We start from the raw sequence: 21,860 nt of genomic DNA on the forward strand, positions 1-21,860 counted from the left end.
AGTACTAAAGCCCTATGTCCTGGGCAATTTATTAACTGAGAATCTCATATTAGATGTGTACTGTTACAGTAGCTGGCTTGTGACCAGGGAAAACACGCAACAGGGCAGACTGCTCCTCTTTCTTGCCACCATTTCTAGTACACAGCATAGGTCTTTGCTGTTGCTTTGCAATTCTTTGACATTTATAGTTGTGTATCTGTTGTAAGAGAACTGGATTTTCCAGAATGACTGGCACCCATAGAGACAATTTTTCTTAAGAGTTGAGGTAGGATTTTCAGGACATACCAGAAAGGAATGAAAAGTAAATGGGAATGATGTATTTAACTGTGAGCATCTTTGTAAGTAAAGGCCTTGGGGTGGGTCTTCTACTTGGAGACTGTCAACAAGTAAAAATACGTAGCTGAGTACATAGATATGCTATGCCTCCAATCCTGTTTCAAAGTATGTTAACACATACACATCTATCTGAAAGACAACTGCCTAGAAACAACTAAAGATCTGGGGCAGAAATACCACAATAGGGCATTAAATGTGATGCTTTAGATACTTAGTCAAAACATGCAGTAAGCATAGCATGCAAATTATTTGAGTACAGACTCAGAAATTAACTTACCTTAAGCTGACCTATTTCTTTAAATTTATAAACTTCAAATTCCCAGAGTTCTGTGTTTTTGCCAAGAATTTTCTGGCACTTTCTGGAAGGAAGATGAAAGGAGAGAGAACAAAAATAGGTACAGAGAATAATACAAATGTGACAGCATTACTGCAAAGATTCCTTTATTCTTCTTCTTATCATGACATTTACTCAAGTGACTTATTTTGGCAATCATTGCTTTCAGCAGAGTGTGCCAGATTCTCCTCCTTTCAGATCTTAAAATTTTGTTGCATCCAAGATGACTAACTGCTTATTATTCATTCACCTTAGTGATTAGGGCCATATTAGCTCTCATAGAATCATCGAATAGTTTGGGTTGGAAGGGAGATCAAATATCATCTAGTTCCAACCCTCACACCATAGGCAGAAATGCCACCCTCTCGATCAGCTTTATGAATGATTTTTTCAAATCTCAGTTGAGAAAAATTGAGCTTTTTAGAAAGAAAAGCTTATGCTTACACATACATGAAAACACAAATCTTGGGTAATTTCTGATCCTTACGTTAGATACCCATATTTCACAGTTTCGTTTATACCCACATAAAACCAACTTATTTTCTGATGGTCTTACACGTAGTAACACACTAATAAACTTAGTTTATCAAAATCCAAAGAAAACCTCAGTTTTGAAAATCTAGTGTGACTGAAAAATCAAGGCTGACTTTCAAAAATATGTATGTCTCAATTCCAGTTAAAGTTTACAATAACTTTTAGGTCACTACAGGCAAGAAAATACAGGGCACAGAAAAATACATCTGTATGCTTTGAAAATTCAGAAAGTCCAGAACAAACAGAAAATCAACATCCCAAAATACTTCAGAATCAATAATTGTTTTTGCTTTTTCCCCATACGCAAATACACTTTATCCAGCAAAGAAGATCTTTAATACTAGGTTACCGAGCAGCCAGGTCATACTCTCCTTTCTCCACTAGGTGATTTACATAGGCTAAGCCGATGTCCTAAAGGGAATAAAAATAAAGAATTAGTTATAAAAGTTTGGGAGTGAACTATTTGACAACCACAATAACTACCGTAACAGCAATGCATATGGCTGGAAAGTCAAACACAGGGCTCTAAGTGGATCCCCTGATTCTCCTTTATAAGTAGGACCCACAGAACAGTCAACACATAATACCTGCACAGGCCATTCACAGGTTCAAACTGAGGTGCTCTTTTAAATAATTCTCATAAACTCATTCATGCTGAGAACACTGTGCCACCTTTCCTTACTAAGGATTGTTCAAAACACATAGCTGATCTGTCAGTGCTTGCATCAGTTAGTTCAAAAAGAAAACCACCAGTCATTGTATAAAGCATGCTCTTTGTCAAAACAAAGTTTGCAGAGAGGGGCAAAAAGTTGGTTGACAATATAAATTCTAGTGCTGCTCAGTAAAGTGCAGGAATTACTGAGAACTTAGCAAGATTATTAGGTATTATTACATATTAAACTTCTCTTCTCAAGGGTTCATCACACATGTCAGTTGTAAAATTTTTCTGGTAGGAATCTAACATATATTAAAATTTTGGCATGGGCCTTCTGCTGTAATCTCAACATTCATGTCCATGTTGACACAACCCAGTGTACTCACTGCATAATTTAAGAATCATATCAGTAAAAGCACATTGTTTCTAGGAAAAAAAAGGAGAAAAATGAAAAAAGAAAAAACAAAGTTGAACAATGAAAAAGAAGTCCTTGTTTCTTACAAAAATAAACATTTGGCTCTTCTGAGGTACAATACTTTTTTGATCAATATCAAGAACAGTACTGACTGGAGCAGAGTATGAACAGAGGTATGCAACAACTTCAACTGGTCAGTCTACTAAAAAAGTCAGAAAAGACTTTTCATTCCACTACAGGAACAACCTTTGTATTTTCAACTTCACCATTCTCAAGAATGAAGATTTCTGCCAGCCTCTTTCTCCTATGTACCAGCTCCCCAGTGAGCAGAGAAGACGTATAGTAAAGGAGCTGTAGATCTGGTTGTTTAGGACCTTTGCATTCTGCTCAAGAGGTGCAGAGGAGCAGTGATAATTACTGCAATCCAAAAAATCCCCAAGGTCACCAGACTTGTCAGGTGGTTCAGGTGGTGTGAATGTGGTGTCACTTGGCAGTGAGAGCATGAGTTGTTTTAAATCAGTATACCACTAATCCTTCACTTAGGGCTTAATGCCAACATTTTATTCCCTCAACACATTCTGTTGGCTTTTGTATGAGACCAAACTCTCAAAAACTGCTTGTATTTCACTGAATTTCATTGTATTTTGTAGAGTAAACTTCTGCACACCAAAAGAAAAGCTGTGGGGTTTTTTGGGTTTGGTTTCTTTCCCCTCCTAATGTATTGCTAGGACCCCCTTTAACAAGTCTTTATATCTTTCACAAGGGTCACAGAGCAGCTGTGATGAGTGCAAACTCTGTGATAGGTGATGACATGCCATTACATCTCGATTCAACTTCTGGACTATACAAGAATAAAAGTTTTTTTAAGACACACTGATATAGAGCATGCATATCAGTAATTTGGCCCAAAATTAAAAATTAAACACATCTTCTAACACTTTGTACAGATTTAAATTTAAAGCAGCAGCAGTACTAACAAAATACCAATATGTTCACACTGAGGTCAATTTAAACAAAAACAAACAAGCAAAAACTAAAATTAGTGATGCTTTTGTGGCTATTACACTATCCTCCCTTTTGTCTTAAACATAGATACCCTTTGTTGGTCTGTGAAAGGGACTATAAACATGGGAAATAACTATATATGAGAAAAGGGGCTTAACTATGTAAAATAATGAGAATTGGAAAGCAGAATGAGAGAGCTACAGATGAAACTGCAACTGAATTTCAATAGCATTTAAAAGATCTTCCAATTGCATCTCAAACTCTTGACAAATATACCCTGTCACATGTACCAGGTAAAAGTTTAAGAGAAATGGGTCACTCCCCCCACAATCTCTATTAGTGCAATACTGTTTGTTACTTGAAACAACAGTAATTTAATACAAAAGTAAATGTAAACAAAAACCCCATCAGAAATGCAATTCTCTTCTTTTTAATGTCAATAGCACCTTTATAAAATCCAGATCTTTCCATGCTTCACAGACTAACATTCCTGTTCTGTAGCTGAAACCCTAGGAATCGAATGCTAGTTGGAGTATGCCTAACAGTTATTGCCTGGTGTCATAGAGAACAGGGAATTTGTTTGTTGCATCTCACGGCATTCTAGAAGAAGGCAGATACTCTGCTTTAAATAGAAATTTTGAGACTTACCAAAATCTTGTGTTTTTTTATGGTTTTCTGGCTGATCTCAGCTGCCATCAAAGCTTCCTATATTCAAAAGGGAGTAAACAGAGATACTAGCCAAATACACAAACTTTCAATACAGAAAGCTGTAGAACTGTATAAATCAACTGTTTTTCAGAGCAGGGTGTTTGAAGCACTAGAATTTCTAATGCCACAGTTGGATGAACAGCTTTGAATTCATACTCAAACAAAAGCAGTCAACCAAAGAGAAAACTACTTTTGTTTCCATCTAGGTTCATTCCACATTACTATATTAGGATCAAATCGCAAGATTACAACAAAACAGACAATGCAATCACATTGGATCATTTTCAAATAAGACCCCTTCACTGCCAAAACCTGTAAAAAAAATCAACAGGAAAGGGGGTGAGAGAAGGCTACCTTCCAGTTCCAGCCCAAACGTCTTCTCTAGTCAGAATGATTTATGACTTAAATAGTGTCATTTTCTGCTCTTCTACTTCTTTTCAATGTACAGAAACAAAGCTGGCACTCTTCCAAATAAAAATGAAACCTTTAAGATACATCATAACACACAACTATCTACTACCTTGAATGGCTTTCATAAAGGCACATGCACAGCTGTCACTTGCAAATTACTGGAGTCTTCAGGGACCAAATACTGTGATTTACATAAATTGCAAAACTGCACTCATCATACAAGTTTGCTATTCAGATGCAAAAGCATCCACAGGGATTTAAACAAATCTGCATGAGAAATATCATGATTGTATTAACAAAAGGAATATGTACTGAATGGCTTCCCCATGTTTTTTTTTGTTATAATGGGTACCCAACAAATAACACATAAATAAGAATTTGCAAGTTACTTTAAGCACCATAACACGTGTTCTCAGTAAACAACTGCAGGACATTAGAATTCAGAACACTGGGTGCATGTTGATATGGTATGTAAGAATTTATTATTATTATTGTTCTAGGTCTTCAGATATACACACTTAAGCACACCAATATTTACACAACCAAATACTGAGCTGTTTTTTTTTCCAAGGGAGCTGTATACCTTTGTCTTTTAACATTTGCTCTGCTTGTTTGTGAGCAACACTACTTTCAGCATGAATACCTACAGTTCAAGCCCATAGTATTTTAGTTTTAAAAGCTTTAACAGCCTAGGTAAGTAACATGGAGCAACACCCAATACCCTAACACAACCACTTTGTTCTACAGTGGAAGTACTATGGAATAGGAAAAATCTCATATTGCCCACCAAGACCATTTCCCTCCCCTCCTTAGCTGGGATAGACCTAGAAAAATATCCACATAGCTCATTAGTTAAGTGTTCTGCTGCTTTAAAGCCAAAACCCAGCTTTAATAATTTTCAGTGACAGCTAATACATTTCACATCTGATGATGAGAGCAGTATTCACAGCATCTAATTCAGCTACCTCACTTGGCTGCAATTCTGACTAATTGTTTCAGAAGAAGACTAACTCTATAGAGAGATGGAAGAATGTATAGTTAACTCCCACTCTTTACAAGCATTTAGTCAATGACTGTAGGAACAGAAACTATCCAATCCAAATGACCTAAGAAAGTCCATCATCCTACTCCAATTTCCAAACCAGGAAAGTCAGAAGGAAAGAATTATGTTAAAATTACTTCATATTTCTTCTTTTCAAGAAGCCAGTCAATGTGGTCATCTTGGTCCCGCTCTTTAGCCACAACCACATCTCTTGGGCTGATGATATAAAACAGTGATTCACCTTCGGAATACTCTGCAAATGCATATACAGTTTTATTATTATTATATTTTCCTTAAGTAAAGCTCTGCTTTTTAGTACACCCTTGAGGAGAATTTAAAAAGAAGAGATGCAAGGAAGACAGCAAGGCTACTCCTGCAGAACATGCTTGTTTTGGAAGCTGTATTCTGCAATAAATTAGAACTGGTTTAAATGGCAAAATATCTTTCAAAAAAATCACTACAGCTTACTGCAAATTCTGATTCATCCACTACGTGTAAACTTTATGATGGTTTAGAACCCATTGTCATACTTTTAGAGGACTATTACACTACATAGCCTCCAATAAACTTATCCTTCCCATCAAGGTCAAGGCCATCAAAAGCATAAATGATAGATGCCATAACCCCTGGGGACACAGCACATCATTACAGCAATGCATTTGCAATGCTGTAAGTTAAGGTTATATGTATAATGCATTTTCTTTTACTATAAGCCTTTATTTTTGAGTAAGCTCAAAGAAAAAGTATTAAAAGGTAAAATCAAACACAGAAGATAACTGTTCTGAATAGTTGTTATTTCCATAGAACCCATGAAGAAACACCAATATTCTGTAGGCACAGGGAAGAAAACTACCCCCCATCCTTCATCTACATCTATACAAACATACAAATACACTCCTGAAGTGATAAGCAACTCACAAAATAATGTTTGTCTTAAAGCCATTCAAAACATTTAGACTTGTCAGATGAACTAGAATATTCATAAAGCATAGAAGTACAGCTGTGGACATCAGTGTTCTGCTTCGACACAGGTATAAAGAAATCTCAACTCTATTGATAGCAGCACAGATGTTTTTCAGATCAGGAGGAGATACACGATATTTCTAGTGGCTTAAGGGCATAGATGTACGCAAAGAGGTCTGCCAAGTCTATGATTTGAAGCATGATGCCAGAGAAGATGCTTAAATTTCAGATTCATGGATTTTAAAAGCCAGAGGAATGTTTCTGTATAACACAGGCTATATAATCTTCATCAAAGAATTCCACATCAGCTTTGGCATGCATTTTTCTGAGCTACAACACATAGACCAGAAAACTATCCCATCTTTAAAAGATGGCATACGTTGTGAGAGGGCTTCATCTCCCTGTCTGTTACATAATTATAAACCTATCTTCTAGGTGGAACTTGCCAAAATCCAGACTCTATTCACTCTGGTTTACCATTCTTGGGTCTGTTACATAGTGACAGCTTCGTCAGTACAAGGAAGCTAAATAGCACCGTGCCCCTTTTAAGCTAATTCAGGTACATCTTACTACTGACATGACATTTATTCAATCTTTCTCTCTAAAAAAGCTTTTTCAGACACTGCCACTCATTTCACTATTCTTGAAGCCCTCTATCTAAAAAGAGCTTCTATGTATTGCATGTTGAATAAGTCTCTATCAAAGATACTGCCTTCCCTGGTACTGGACATTACATGAAACATACATTTCTGCCTTCCCCAGTATGTCTGACTTAATACATGGTATTAAAAATTATGATATTTGAATGCACACATTTTCATGTGACCAGTTCTTCTGGATTTCCACTCTACATTTCAGCGTCATAAGCAGTTACAGTTATTCAAAGGAGATCACATAAAAATGAAAAATGAGGTTAAGTCCTCTCAAATAGAGTCTTTTTTAAACATGGTATGAAAATAAACCAAAACAATATTGGGAACACCTACCCAAATGATAATCTCGACATTCATTTTCCTGAAAGCCTCGTACTGTTAGTGCATCAGAAGAAATCTCCTCACAGGACTCAGGCAGGGGTTGTACAATATCCAGTCTAGGCCTTGCACAACACTCAACAGCCTAGAAAAACGACAACATCTTAGTTCCATCCAATATGATTTACTTTAGCAATGCCAACTGGTGGTCATCTACAAACAAGGCTGAAATTCAACAGCTGCAAACATTCACAAAGATCCATTACTTTGCACTGGGTACTCAGCTGCAAATCATACAAGTTGAAAAGCTTAATTAAGTCAAGGTCCAAGACTACCCTATATTTTCTACTTCAGGCTGTGAATTATAACAAAATACAGAGTGAAAGAGCAAGGACAGATAGAAAGAACACATAGAAAGTGGATTTACACAGCTCTAACCTACTCATTCAGCAGCAGCACCACTTTGGTCTTTTCTCAATTTAACTGTTCCATGAAAAAAAACCCAAAAGTAAATAAACAAAACAAAAAAACTTTCAAAGCAAATCATGAGTTCAATGCTGATCCAATTTGTAGGAAGCTGTTGTTTGAAAGCTGTGAAATCAAGTGAAGGAAGACCACTGTTCTTACAACAGAAGAGTATTTGTAGTAAGCAGCGCTTCTGCTGCAAGCTCAGGCAGCTCAGGCTCCACAGAGCCAAGACACTAACAAAGGAGTTCCCACCACAACAGACATGGTGTTAGGGACAACTGTTCCTTCCACAGCTACCCAGAGAACTGAGAAGTTAGCAAAGTTCAGCTATTGGAGTTTGTCTAAAAGGCTAATTAAAAGCAAATACATGAAAAAACCTCTTTCCTATGTTCTATTACCATTATATCACCTGAAATTCCCTTTTCATCTTTCTTTCCTGAAGCAATTAAAATGACTTTAACCCTTATTGGTCACTACCTCTTTTATACTAGTTCCTTTCCTGTGCTACTTTTTCACTAACAGCGGCTTCCCAATTTCCTCACTCCCTGGCATTTCAACCCACCTTTTCCTTCCCCTTCCTTATCCCATTTCTTTGCTTTCACCAACTCTCCCACACTGGAGGACTACTGTGCTGACTCTCTTGGGAAACGCTGCTGTGACATTATTTTTCTCCTTAATATAAATAAAGAAATAATAATCTGACATTCTGAAGCAGAGCTAGAAGCTAACCCTATTGATTTCAGCAGGCTTGAGCATTTGTTTGGACCTACAGCATTTCATTGCCTAGCAACTTGTGTGCCCAGTTGCTTAAGGTTACTATGGTGATGGTTGTCTAACGCAGACATACTTATCAAAGAGATGATCAAGAGCATCTGCCATTCTCTCACCGCAACTTCAAGGATTTCCTCCACTGTCTTGCCTTTTATTTGGCAATATGAAATAAATGTCGGAGACAGACACAGCACTCGCCTGCGCACAGTAAAAACAACTGACATGAATTCTAATTTCTACCTATCTACGCACAGATCTGGGTGTACACAACTAAAGATCTTAAAAGGAAGGGAGGCAATGATGCCACTTGCTCACAATCATGCATTCCACCCTGCAATGACTTATTGCTCAAGTGGATCAACTTCACTACTCTTATTTCTTTTGAGATGCAGTGTCAGCAAGCTCCTAAACAAGATTCTTCATTTCTTCTGGTGCAGAAACAGCAAGAAGAAAGAGAGAAAAGGAAAGAAAAAGGGAGTAGGGGGAAAGAAGAAAAAAGAAACAAGAAGGACTAGCTAGAGACCTTCTCTGCCTTCTGTAAGACATAAGGGAACCCAAACATGATTTCTGAAAGGTAAGTACATTAGTCTTCAACATCACCTCCACTGACCTTGTTTTATAGGTAGAGAAGTTTCAAGCACTGTTCACTACCAGCAGACTACAAATTTTTTCTCAGATAATCATATCTGAGTGACTAGTTTAAGGCCCAACTCACAAGTCAAATTAATGTTGTGAAGAAAGTCTGAGATAAAAAAAGATTACCGTTTTGTCTGAGATCTCTTTTACATATGAAAGTATAACAAGCTGGTCGCAGATAGGTGCAAGTCCACTGATGTAGAATTCGGTGTCGAATTGGAAAACTGAAATACAGAGAACAGACTTAAAAAAGTGAATGTATATGAACTACTACCTAAGAAAAACACACAACTGATTTTCAGGGACAATCAACAGCATGAAGCAGCACTTCAGAGAAATAAAGACTTAATACATATAACAAACCCAGTTGGATCAGATGAAAAATTACATTTAACAGATTAAATTACATTAAAGCTTGCAAGAAGAAATGTTTGTTCTCTGGGATATGCTAGAGATGAAACATTTGAAATGAATGTTCAGCCTGATTTTCAGTAATTACATAGAAAAAGGAAACAAAAGCAAAACCAAACTCAATAAGACAGCCAACAAGTAGTACAACTTCATTGGTTTGCATATTCATAGCAAGTCCATGTGCCTATAAGAGAATTGCACCTGCTACATCTATTGGTATGATATATGAAAACACAAAGATCATTATTTATTTATCATCACTTTAAGCATCACAGGAAGATTTACAGATATTCTCATTACAAAGAAAACACACAGTTGATAGTACCTTAGTACCTTTCCTTGTTCATAAAACTAAATATATAATTTCCTAAAAGCGGTCTTGAAATCAAAACAGTTAAGTGATGACTATTTCAAGAAAGAAAAAGGGAATGTTGAACTGTATTTACAAAAAGGCTCCGTAAATGAGACACCTGCCACAGACCTCTGCTATTTAGTTTTATTCTGCTGGATTTACAGTGCACCCCTTTTTGCAGGCTTCTCTCTCATGGGGCCCAAAACAGGAATCATCCAAGTGCTTATATTTGAAAACCTTGTAACTATATGCTTTTACAAAAATATCAGACGCCGCATCATTTTCTCCCAAAACATTGCTTTAGGAGAATCTAAGCAGAAGTAGGAAAAAAAAAGTTTCCTTCCTTACTGCTTAGCACACTACATTACTAATATCTACTGTTTATTTAAAGTTACTAATTATTTTAGCAAGGCAAAAAGAAAATGCAGTGTAATGACACTAAAAATAAAGCTTATTTTCTTGAGCGAAGATAATAAGAAGGAACAGAAGAAATAATCATCCTCCTGGCAAAGGAGAAAAAAATACAGTCAAGTCACCTGTCTTTCAATGAATAAGCAAATACTGTTTTTCTTTTAATGACTGCTGACACTTCAACATCATGCGGGGGACCAAAGTACAGCACAAGGACAGAGCACTCAACCCATTCTAGGAGAGAATAAGTTCACATTTGTAATCATGTACATAATTATTTCATTCTAGCCTGCAAGACTGATGAGATCACTTTCACTGTGTCACATGTTGCTCTCAGCGATGATTTTAAACAAACCACATCAGAAACAACTACATATCTTATTCACAGTTTACAATTTAGTATTTGGCATTTTAAAATAATATGGAAGGCAGGAGGAAAAACATGGAAAAGAAAAAACAAAGTGAAATCCATAATACTATCGAAGAATCAGTACAGAAACCTCAGCTTCAAAGAAAGGCTAAGAGAAGGCTCTCAAAGGCATATAAAATATTGTAGTTTGCATTTGCAGAGGAAAACTCTCCAAATTTGTTCTGTGAAACAAAAACTAACAAACAAATGAAAATCACCACTTCAAGTTTTGTTTTTAAATAGAGTTTAGTTTCCTTGGTTTCACTTTCAGCTTTCTTTCAGCTCATCCTTCTCAAGAGGCCTTGTTGAAACACAATGCTCTAGAGCTCTGCTGCTTGAACAAAAAATAACTGGCATAGACAGTGCTTCTTGACCTGATAAAAACCTTTGATGCGACTAATCAAAAAAGTCTTACTGAAAAAAAATTACAGAAGTTATAGCTGCACAGATAGTTTAATTTGACTTACTCTCTGGACATTGTGTTGTGATCAATGGGGGGAAAAAAATCCAGCAGAAAGGCACTGCAGAAATGTTGGTAATTTGAAAAGGATCCAAAATAATTAAAACAAAGGTTGTATTGAAGTAAACAGGAATGACTGATATATGGCCATGTGTCATATATGCTTATGCCTGTCATAAGAGAAGATGGAAGATATGCTGACAGTGGATCTACTCCATGTTCAGCATCTGTGTAAGCTGTCAAACAAATTAACAGGAAGTAAAAAGAAGAAACCTGTAAATCTTTTTTGTTGCTCATTAAATGAAATGCATGAAATATACCAAACAACAGAAATAAAACAGTATGTGCTATATTTTTTACCCAGACTCTATAAAGCCACTTCCTCTGGGAATTAAAGACCCACACACATGCAGTGAACTGAAACTAAAAGAAGTCTGTTTAGTCAAACCTCAAAAAGCAGCTCCTGCTTTTCCACAGCAGATTTATAAAGTACAATTTTGGTTACAGTCAGAGGGTTTTGCCTTTGATTTCAATGGACACAATGTTTCAACATTGCCTTTTGGAAAAGTAAGCAGGAAGCTGAACCAGCATGCAGAGAATTAACAAGAAAATTAATGTATGGAGAAAAAGGATAACTTTTTTTTTTTATTCCATATAATGCATGAAAGAAACGGAAAAGCCAACATGCAAGTTAATTTTTAGGTAGGCTACTTGTATGTGAACAGCAGTAAGACCACAAGACACCATCAACTGGCCCAGATTACCTAGAATTATGATGCATTGTTAGTTCCTGGGGTGATGCCACTGTGCATTCCCAAATTACCCTTTAACCAGCTACTTAGGTAATACATCTGCAAAATCTGCAGTCTTTGCTATAGACCACAGTACAGTATACCCTGTGGAGTTGCATTTGATATAAAATATAAAAACTTTTCTTGTTTTTTTTTCAACAGCATGTGACTTCAGTTCCAACTAGAGAACAAGAAAAGACCTCACATAAGTATTACTTAAGCTTCAAAGCTGACTTTCTGAAAAGCTCTTTTTTCCACTGAACTGATAAAAATTTGTTAACCAACTGGGAAAATATTGAGACTTGAAGAATTCTGGGGCTTAGAAGTTCTTAGGTTTGAAGAAAACAAAGTCAAAATCTTGAAGAATTTTACCTCGTTTTATGAAGAAATTTATAAATTACAGGCTTGGCTTGTGGCAAAAGAGATGAACAACAGTATAAGTAGAATGAACTATATAACTAGGTTCAGTTTTTCCTTTTTTTTTTGTTTTGGCTTCTCAGAGTATAGCAGACTTGCTTCGATGAAATATTTGCATAAATCACCATATGAAGTTAATTTCCTGATCATCAATTAAGCTTTATGTTCTGTCTATATAAAGAGACATATGTTGGTGCGGTAGATCCCAGTATCTCACTTTTCAAAAAAGAAAGTAAATATTCCCATGTTTTCTTTTCAGATTAAAATGTGCAATCTCAATGTGTGATGCTAACTTGCCATGCAGTTATGCAGCCAATTCCTCACAAAACATACAGATGTGCTGTTACAAGCATGGCCTTAAAACATGTAATTTTTAACCCAGAAATATGCCTTGCGGGGACTATGGCAGAATGCAATGGGAGACAAGTGCTCAAGAGACATTGCTGCCTGGTTGCTACCTGGAACTAAGAGGATACTCCTCAGATAAAATTTGGGCAAAAATAAACTGAATAGGAAGTCTCTAGTCAACTTGAAGTCTTTTACAGACTTCCAGCGTTCACCTCTATTTTCTGCTATCACTAACAATCTGAGGCAGAGAGAAAGTACTTCTCCATAGAAGTATACAAAATACAGACAAAGCAAGGAAGACTAGACAATCCATTTCCCTTTGAAGGTATTGTATTAACTGAAAAGTGCTAATTAGCTATTTAGCAACCAGTCTTCTCACAGGCTCCAGTTGAGGAAGGGTTCCCTGTTTGGACAGAAGTTGTGCAGCATTACAGCTTTTGTACTCACTTCAGGAGTGAGCACAGAGGTCAAGCACTCTTCAAGAAGGATTGCAACAGCATTTAGTCCACATTAAGCCTGTAATTCAATACCAATACTTTCTAATCAATACACTACTTCACAGTGGTAGCTGACAGAGCTAAACTGATAGGATCTGCTCAGCTAACATACATTTAAAATAGCAACATTCACTGGAGTTTATCTTTGACAGTGAATGAAGACACACAGAGGTAATGAACTGTAGCAGAGACAATGGAAAAGATTACTGAAGAAAAGCACCATTAATATACTGAAAGATGTACATAAAATTAGCAACGCCACACAGATCCATATAAGTAATCTATTTTCTCTTATAGATAATCACAACATTATTTTCTTTAAAATAAAACAGGTAGAATAGTTCAGTGGTGTAACTCCCACATTATGGGCTGTCTGGTTTGGCATCCCAGTAGATACCGTAATTATTTGCATCCTTAGAATGAGTATAGCTATTTCTTAAGAAAGAAATGGAAGATCAGAGGGTACTTTGTTGAATAGGATCCTACATACCTAACTTGCAATGCAGGAAACACTCTATTTCCTTATTCACTGGGCTGCAAACTTCTGAAGAAACATTTATGATCTACCAATGCCAGCACAGTTAGCTAAGATACCACCATGAAAAAACCCCACACCGCTAAACACAACAGAAGTTATACTGTGTTAAGGGTTTCATATTTCCTAAGTATGTTGACAAGATGTTATGAATCAAAATATCTGAAGGATATTCTTGCCTTCTGTAAATTCTTTACAAAAGTGTATCAACTTAGGCATCCACTTAGGATATCTGTGGTCTTGCAAAAAAACTATACTGGTTGCTGCTCTGGTATAATACTAGACCTTCTAGCTATGCCTTTGAAAAATAAAGTTGAAATGAAATAGAAATAGATGTTATGTCATGACATACTGCTGTCAAGAAGACCTTCTATGTGACTATATCGAAGGTTATTTTAATTTATACTGAGACTTGAACAAATAATGTCTCTCTTTTTTCCCTCCCAATCTAATACCCAAGTTCCAATAAGTGCTCCTGACAGCATTTGGCAGAACCACTTCAGTGCTTTGACCTAAAACCAGAAAGAAAAATCTCAAGCTCATCATTAACAGGTTAAGTGATATAAAACACCAGTCCTCGAGAATACAGAGAAGACTGTAGACTAAAAATTTTAAGATAAAAAAGTTACTTTAATGAAAATCTCTATCCTTCATGTCTACACCTAAATAGCCTGATAACAGCCTTTTATATTTTTTAAATGAAGTTCCAATAGACAGTAATGTAAGACTAGCACTCTCCATGTAAACACATTAAAGCTGGAGTAGAAGTTGCTTCTGTTCACTTGTGACTAAGAATCCCATTTAGTTATTTTCTAAAACCTACTCACAGGTACAGAAAACATTATATATATGATCTCAGATTCATGACTGAGTTTTTTCTTGATAAAATTCTATCAAATATCCTAGAATTCTACTATTAAATAATCTTTTTGGACTATGTAATCTTAAACAGGTCTCAGTTAACTGTCTGGCATGCTACCATCTCTCAGTATCGAGAGTCCTTACAGAAATTAACAAGTCTCCTAGTTGATTTAGAAGCTATTTTAAAATGGTCCTTTCCTGAAATCAGAAACCAGAGTATACAAACACTCATGCCATGCAGCATTCCAATCTGACACGAGTCAGATTCTTGCTTGAACACAACTATCTACAATCTCATGTTATTACAGTCAAGGGAGCACCAAAGTTTACAAACTGTTGCTCACTCTGATCTGCAGAGTCCCAGAGGGCCTGTTTATCTTCCCAGCACTATCTGTTCATAGATACTTCCTTTCCCCAGTAGATGCTTCTGAGGACAGTTGTTATTTTTTATTTACATCTCCACTTCCCTTCCAAATTTTCTCTGAATTCCACTTTACACTTTACTTAACAAACATATTTTGTCAAGACCTTTTCCATTCATCAGTAATAATGAAATTTATTCACATCACATTAGCTAGAGACAAATAAGAAAGGAGACAAAGGAGAATATTGAATTCAGAAGCCAAAAAAGGAAACAAAAAGAAATTTAAATTAATTTCTTAGAACTATACCAGAGATTTTAAGAAGAAAAAAGAGAAAAAAGTTACAAATGTAGTCAAACAACACATAGTCAAATCTCCTTACTACTACACTGACCATCAATCATTTAACCAAGATGAAAAACCAAGTTCTCTGAAGGAATCTGTATGAAGGGAAAGTTAAGGCATCCACTGTTCACACAAGTATCTCTGATTTTAGATGATCACAGAACTTAAGGCTCTCTATAAAAAAACCCCCAAACCTCACACCTATGCAAAAGGGCATCTGACAACCTCATCAACTAAAAATGAGGTGACATTTATGTTACAATTACGTGTTGCCTTCAAACTCTAACAGTTTTTCCAGGCTAGAATGTGAAAACAGATTTTTAAAGCTTATATAATTTTGAAAACGAGTGTTTTCATACAACCATACCTATTTCCACATAGCGGTTTGGAAGGTCACGTATTTCACTGGCATGCCGTTCTTTTACTGAGCAGATCTAGGAAACAGAGATTCAGACCATTACGATGAACGAACTGTAATTCCTAAAATGATACTAATGCTGCCTCAATAAGAAAAGGAATTTCTGGGACTCCTTGAACATACATTTCACTATTTTGAAAAACACAAGTTGTGAAACAGTGATGATGCATCACTGATAAAGAAAAACACATGGGAAAGTTGTGGCTGTAGTTCACAGCCCTATAAATATTCTGGGGGAGGAGAAGGATGATGTACCACACAAGAGAAATCTGAAAATACCTGCCCACTATGATTTCTTCATAGAAGCATATATGTGAGTTTGATTTTGGTGTCTTCTCACAGTTTGCATGTCATTACCTTACAATTTTAGTAAGAGTTTGCTATTGCTACTCTCAGTAATAGGAGAGTATGTACATATAAATTCAAATAATCAAAATGCTGTGAAGCACACACAAACACAAGCAGGACGACAGATGCCAAACTTAGGACAAACCTCCTCATTTGTAAAACTCTAACTTTAATGCTCCAAAAGCTTTTTACACGTCACCTACCCCACTTTACCCTCCCTTTCCATCTATTCCTACCAAGCACTTTTAATTTCCCACTGTGCAGTGATGCAGCAGTCTGTTATTAGAAAAGAGCTAACAGGCTTGTAACAAACTCATGTCAGGTGCTGCTCTGAGAAAATCATAGTCTGCAGCACACAAGTTCAAAATGCCAGTGCCCTGCTGAAAGAGAACAAAACCCAAAGCAGCCTGTCCTCCCACTCCACCTTTTTTTTCCCATGGTTGACCAAAATCATGTGGCTGTTTTAGCAGTCACAACCTCCTCAGCCCCCAAAGCAATCCCCTCCAAAAATATCTCATGGTAAGTTGTTCTTCCTTAATGCTAATCAAAAGAAATGAATTCAATAGTACAAGCTTTTAAAAGAGGAAATCTCTTCAAGGCACAGAGGAGAGAAATGTCCCTGACGATTACATTCACTGCATGCTCACACACAGAGATCTGTCTGACCGCTGGGCGTCTGTCACTCCTCCTTCTCATAAGGGTCACTCCAATGACATTTCTAAGGCAGTAGGACTTCTGAACACTGTAGTCAAACCAAATTCTATTTTTTTCGATTGTCTTTGCTTTTCAGAAATAATCCTCTGTTTGTCTGTGATAACAGCAAGCATTTATTACAAAGACAGGTAATTGCACCTTTACTGAATTTCCCCAGCCAATAATCAGCGTTAAATTATCCTTCCAGCAAAGGCTGCAGGGATACATATCTGGGCGAAGGCTTATGTCGTCTCGAGGCACATTGGTAATTCTTTGCTTGGAGATCATATCAAGTATCTTCACGCCCTGAAAGTTTAAATACAAGAGAACTTTATTATGTATGACAAACTCCTACTCACCATTTTGTACCTAAGGCAGCCAGAGCATTTTACAGCGTAAATTTCAGGGCAGGGCCAAGTGTGCTAACAGAAAAAAGTGTTGATACAAAGACCCATTTAACCCAGAAGGTGACAAAAGGAGCAAAGGGATCAGAGTAATTTAGATATTTTAAATTTACATGCCAAATAAAAAGACATAATAAGTGAATGAGTGACAGATTAGCAACTTTAGGCATGAACCAGTTCATTTCATTGGGTTGGTGCTACTCCTGGACAAACAAAAAAAATCTCAGCTTTTTCACAAAAGCCCCTGTAGAGACACAGAAATTTCCACCTTGAAAAGAAAAGAAAAGCAACAGCTCATTAAGATAAATGAATCCAATCTGTACTTCTCAGGAAATGCATTTCTACTCTTATATTAAAATAGAAAAGCAAGGGTATTTAAACAGAAAAAAAGTTTAAAAAAAGAAAGATTAAAGTCATTTGAGAGACAGATTTTTCCATGCTATTTAGACAAGGTGAAGCTATAACCTTTTCAATAGCAAAATGAAGATTAATTTCATGTTAAGTAATGACTTGTTCTTCGTAATTTAAAACAAAATCTCCAAAATAAAATATTTCTTTTCTGCTCATAGGGCTTAAAGAACAACTCTCAGAATCACAGAAAAGGAAATGGAAAGGATCTTAAAAGGTCAGTGTCCAGGATGCCACGCTATGTTAGTATTTTTCTAGTGACAAAAGTGATTTAAAAGATTCCTCTGTCTGTTTCTGTTCCCTGCACCGTGAGTTTCTGTGTCCCCAGCTGCACAGATACAACTGTTTGAAAGTCAGAGTCAACACAGGGTGGTCATGGTCTAAGCCAGGTTTTGCTGCCTTTTTTTTTTTTGTTTAATCACAAGGAACAGTAAGTGGTATGAGGGTGGTTGAAGGGTTTTTTTCGGTGATCTTTGTCACTGAAAAACTACGGGCATGGAAGACACTCCTATTGACTTCTCTTCAGTTAGCAGTCACCAAGGTTTCAAAAACAAAAGAACAACAACTTGCACATCGCATCTGCAAAGTACAGAGCCCAGATCTTTGGGTTAACATAAACAAGGAGCTTATGTTTTGTGTTTTCTACACTTATCTGATAAAATTTCTAATCTTGCTTGAACTGCATTTTAATAAAGTTGCCTTTTATAAATCGTTATAAATCCTAGTACTTTGTCTTCAAGGATCATTTTCAGGTAAAAGTGACCCCATATCACAACTTCTGTTTTTCTACAAGGAAGCAAATCTTACATGGGATAGGCTACCTTTAATGTTTAAAGTGCCTTCCCAACCAACAGTGTAGGATCCTCTATAGTTATAGGTTGCTTAATGTAATAAGTTTTAAATAAGAGTAAGTTATTTAGAGTTATAATATTGTAATGTAGTATGCTGTTTGTTTAGGTTTATTTGCTTAGCATGAGTAGCTCGATTTTTTGAAGTCTTAGGCAGCAAACTGTGAACTTACAACTAGATATGCTTTTTGTTGGGAATTAATTATTTTCTTCTTACTAGCGGGTATAAAGTGCTGTGTTTTGGATTTAGTATGAGAATAATGTTGATAATACACAGATGTTTTAGTTGTTGCTATGTATTGCTTACTCTAAATGAAGGACTTTCAATTTCCCATGCTCTGCCAGTGAGCAGGTGCACAAGAAGTGAGCAAAGGGTCAAAAGGGGCATCTGCTGCCTCTCTGGAGCTGCTTGCTGTGAAGGGACTTAACTTGCAGTTACAGTCTGAGGTGGTGTGTATGTGACTCCTTGAATGGTGTGAGAACGCTTGGGCAGCAGCTTCTCCTTAAACAGTAAGTATGCCATTTGCATAATGAACTGAAAGGACTTCCTAAGTCAACTTGATCAAATGGGAGTCAGGCAGCCAAATGCCTCTCAAGATTTGGTCCTCAGATATCTCAGTTTGTAAAACTTACACTCTTTGCCATGGAAGAAGGACAAGAGGGCACAGCAGCAAACAACACGGGTTACCTGAGCATCTGATAAGCAGAATTACATTTTGCCTAAATAACCTCAGAATATTCAAAGTCTAAAAAGCTCTCACACAGTGTGCCCCACCAACCAAAAGGACTTAAGAAAATAAAAACTAGGTAGCCACACAAAGACAGTAAGAAGCAAGACTACAAAAGATTTTGTCTGATTTTGAAAGAAAAAGGTGTAACACAAAACCTTGCTAGAGGATGGAGGAAATCTAAAAAAGGTAAAGAGGGTAAAGGGGAAGGGAAAGGCCAATAACCAAATATATTAATCTTTTGGAGGGCAAGTTTCATTTCATTTTTCCTTGAAAGATAGGCCCTGACCATGGCTTTTCATCTCTGACAGATGGCTCTCAATGTTTTATTAGTATTCTGTGTTCTGATGTGGCATATCATCTCTAGGGATAGCTCTCCTCAACTGTCCTATCCATCCCCAGCAGATTCACCTAGAATACATATTTTAATTGTATGGTTCTGAAAAGAACAAAACCTTCAAAAAAGCTAATGTGTCAATCAAACCCTCAATGAATCTTCCATTCGAATAGAGTTATTAAAGGCAAGCAAATAAACAAAAGTCCACCTGCAACAATTTTATATCAAAGTTATAAAAAACAACAATGCCTTTAAAATATTTTAATAAATGCTTCCCTTTAGGATGGAATAATAATAGAAGGAAAAAAAGTGTTTCAGAAGTACTTTCACCACATTTAAAAAAATACTTTGGAATTTAGACATGGTACACACTTAAAAACATATCCCTCACTGCTGAGCTTTAAAACATGGATTGTGACCCATCAATTAGATATACAGCGATAGGTAAAATGCAACACTCAGAATGAATGCAAAGGTTTCCTTTAAAATACAAATTACACTTAGAACAAAAGGTGTCTATTTTCTCCTAAGTCTAGCCTTTTCTAGTGGCCTACCACAACAAGAAATTATTACTATATTTTTAAATAATCTGTAACATTAAAAGTGCACATGACAATGTCACTTCAGTACAAATTACATAATCCAGATAGTTTTGGTTTTTTTTCCCCAGGGGTGGCAGGGAATGGAGATGTTCTATTATTTATATAAAGAATAGCTACACTGACATTTCTTCCTCAGTTTGCTTCAATAAATTGTACTGGTCAAAACTCTAATGTGCAACAGCATACAGTAATGACCATTCGCAACAGTGGTATGTAGAGCTACTTTTCCTAATTTCTTCAAAAGTGGCAATCATATTGGAGAACACTGACTATCCAGCAGGAAATTCCTGAAGAAATTTCTACAAAGAAATGGCATCTAAACCACTGTCCTTCAATGCCTTTTATACCTGATTCTTCAAATGTATCATTTTTCAATGGAATACATGGAAATAAACAGAAAAATTTCAATAATCATTGTAACACAGAGATATTTTTGTTCATTTAATGGAGGCGGCAAATACTTACCATATTATTGGCCCAAGCAATTAAGTGTCCTCTCCATTTTACATTTCTTATATTTCCTTCCCCTTCATGTAAAACCGAAGGCTTCCATCTATTCATCCAGCCTCTCTCATATAACAGCAACTATGAAGAAGTGCAACAATAAATATTTCTGTGACACAGTGCTGTATGCAAATGCAGGAAGTATCTTTTCTTCATTATATCTTACTTCTTTTAGACATTTCAGAACTTATGCCTACAGCATTAGTGACAGCACTTCATAAAGTTGGTAAGAAAAGCAGGCCTCCTCACACCTATCCACCAATCTCAACATAGGCTCCTTCTTCCCTCCAAAAAACAGGCAGTCAAAAAAAGTTATCAAAGATCCCCAAGCCTGAGACTTTTTGCTTGGCTCCATGTGGAACTACACAGCCTTTCATAGGGGTCTAGAGATGCTGTGTTGTAGTCCCACACATGTAAACTGCACTGTACCACAAGTGCTGTTGGTTGTAAAACTTGTGAGATTGGTAATCCCAGGTTCTGCAAATAAGGAAGGTATTTTAGAATATCTAAATGCATAGGAGATGTTACGAGATGCTTTGCCTCAGCAAAGAAAAACCAAACTACAAACTACATGCAGACAGCCTGAAAGTCCATACCGGTTCCTGTATGTCTCAGAAAGTTGTTTAATAGGATTACATGGAATCACTTTGAGAGATGCAAAGTGCAGTACTTGGAGGGATATCTAAGTAACATGTTGAAGCAATTATAAAGATAATAATCTAAGGTACCAGTTCTGCCAACTTTTTCATGAGTACACCCTCATACAAACATATGCACAACTTGAACCCAAGCTAACACCTTACACTGGAAGGTGTGAAATTGCTGCCTGCAAGGATTTCTACCATGCTAAAACCTAAATGCAGTACTCATGTTGCTAGTATTTCCTATCTAAGATCCAGCTGTAGATGCTTTTTTATACAAGGTTTCCTGCCACTTGTATTTGGATAAATATGTCAAATGCTAGGACACTGGTTATTTAAAATAAGATCTTTTAGCAAAACAGAGACTCTTAATGGCAATTACACAGACTGCCTCTCTCTCCTGAAGCCACCAGATGGCATCAGAAGACAAGAATTTTCTCCAACGGTTTAAAGCAGTAACCAGGTAGGATAGTCTGTTAAG

At 36.5% G+C, this 21,860-nt stretch overlaps 1 protein-coding gene across 4 annotated transcripts in view; it reads right to left on the bottom strand.

Moving 5' to 3' along the window:
• VPS41 (VPS41 subunit of HOPS complex) overlaps nt 1-21,860 on the bottom strand; it is a 104,721-nt gene that overhangs the window by 23,993 nt on the left and 58,868 nt on the right. For 3 of the 4 annotated variants that reach the window (XM_018075582.1, XM_008921311.2, XM_018075583.1), the window contains 9 exons: nt 20,700-20,819; nt 17,067-17,213; nt 15,816-15,882; nt 9,376-9,473; nt 7,390-7,519; nt 5,578-5,693; nt 3,928-3,984; nt 1,554-1,615; nt 614-695 (listed from right to left, as the gene is read on the bottom strand). In XM_018075582.1, the coding sequence (XP_017931071.1) occupies nt 614-695; nt 1,554-1,615; nt 3,928-3,984; nt 5,578-5,693; nt 7,390-7,519; nt 9,376-9,473; nt 15,816-15,882; nt 17,067-17,213; nt 20,700-20,819 (879 nt within the window). Of the gene's footprint in view, nt 1-613; nt 696-1,553; nt 1,616-3,927; nt 3,985-5,577; nt 5,694-7,389; nt 7,520-9,375; nt 9,474-15,815; nt 15,883-17,066; nt 17,214-20,699; nt 20,822-21,860 lie in introns of all 4 variants that reach the window. The other variant, XM_018075584.1, reaches the window with a different exon arrangement.

This window comes from Manacus vitellinus, unplaced genomic scaffold (assembly GCF_001715985.3).
Source record: "Manacus vitellinus isolate BGI_N305 unplaced genomic scaffold, ASM171598v3 scaffold_3_pilon, whole genome shotgun sequence".
NCBI classification, from domain to species: domain Eukaryota; kingdom Metazoa; phylum Chordata; class Aves; order Passeriformes; family Pipridae; genus Manacus; species Manacus vitellinus.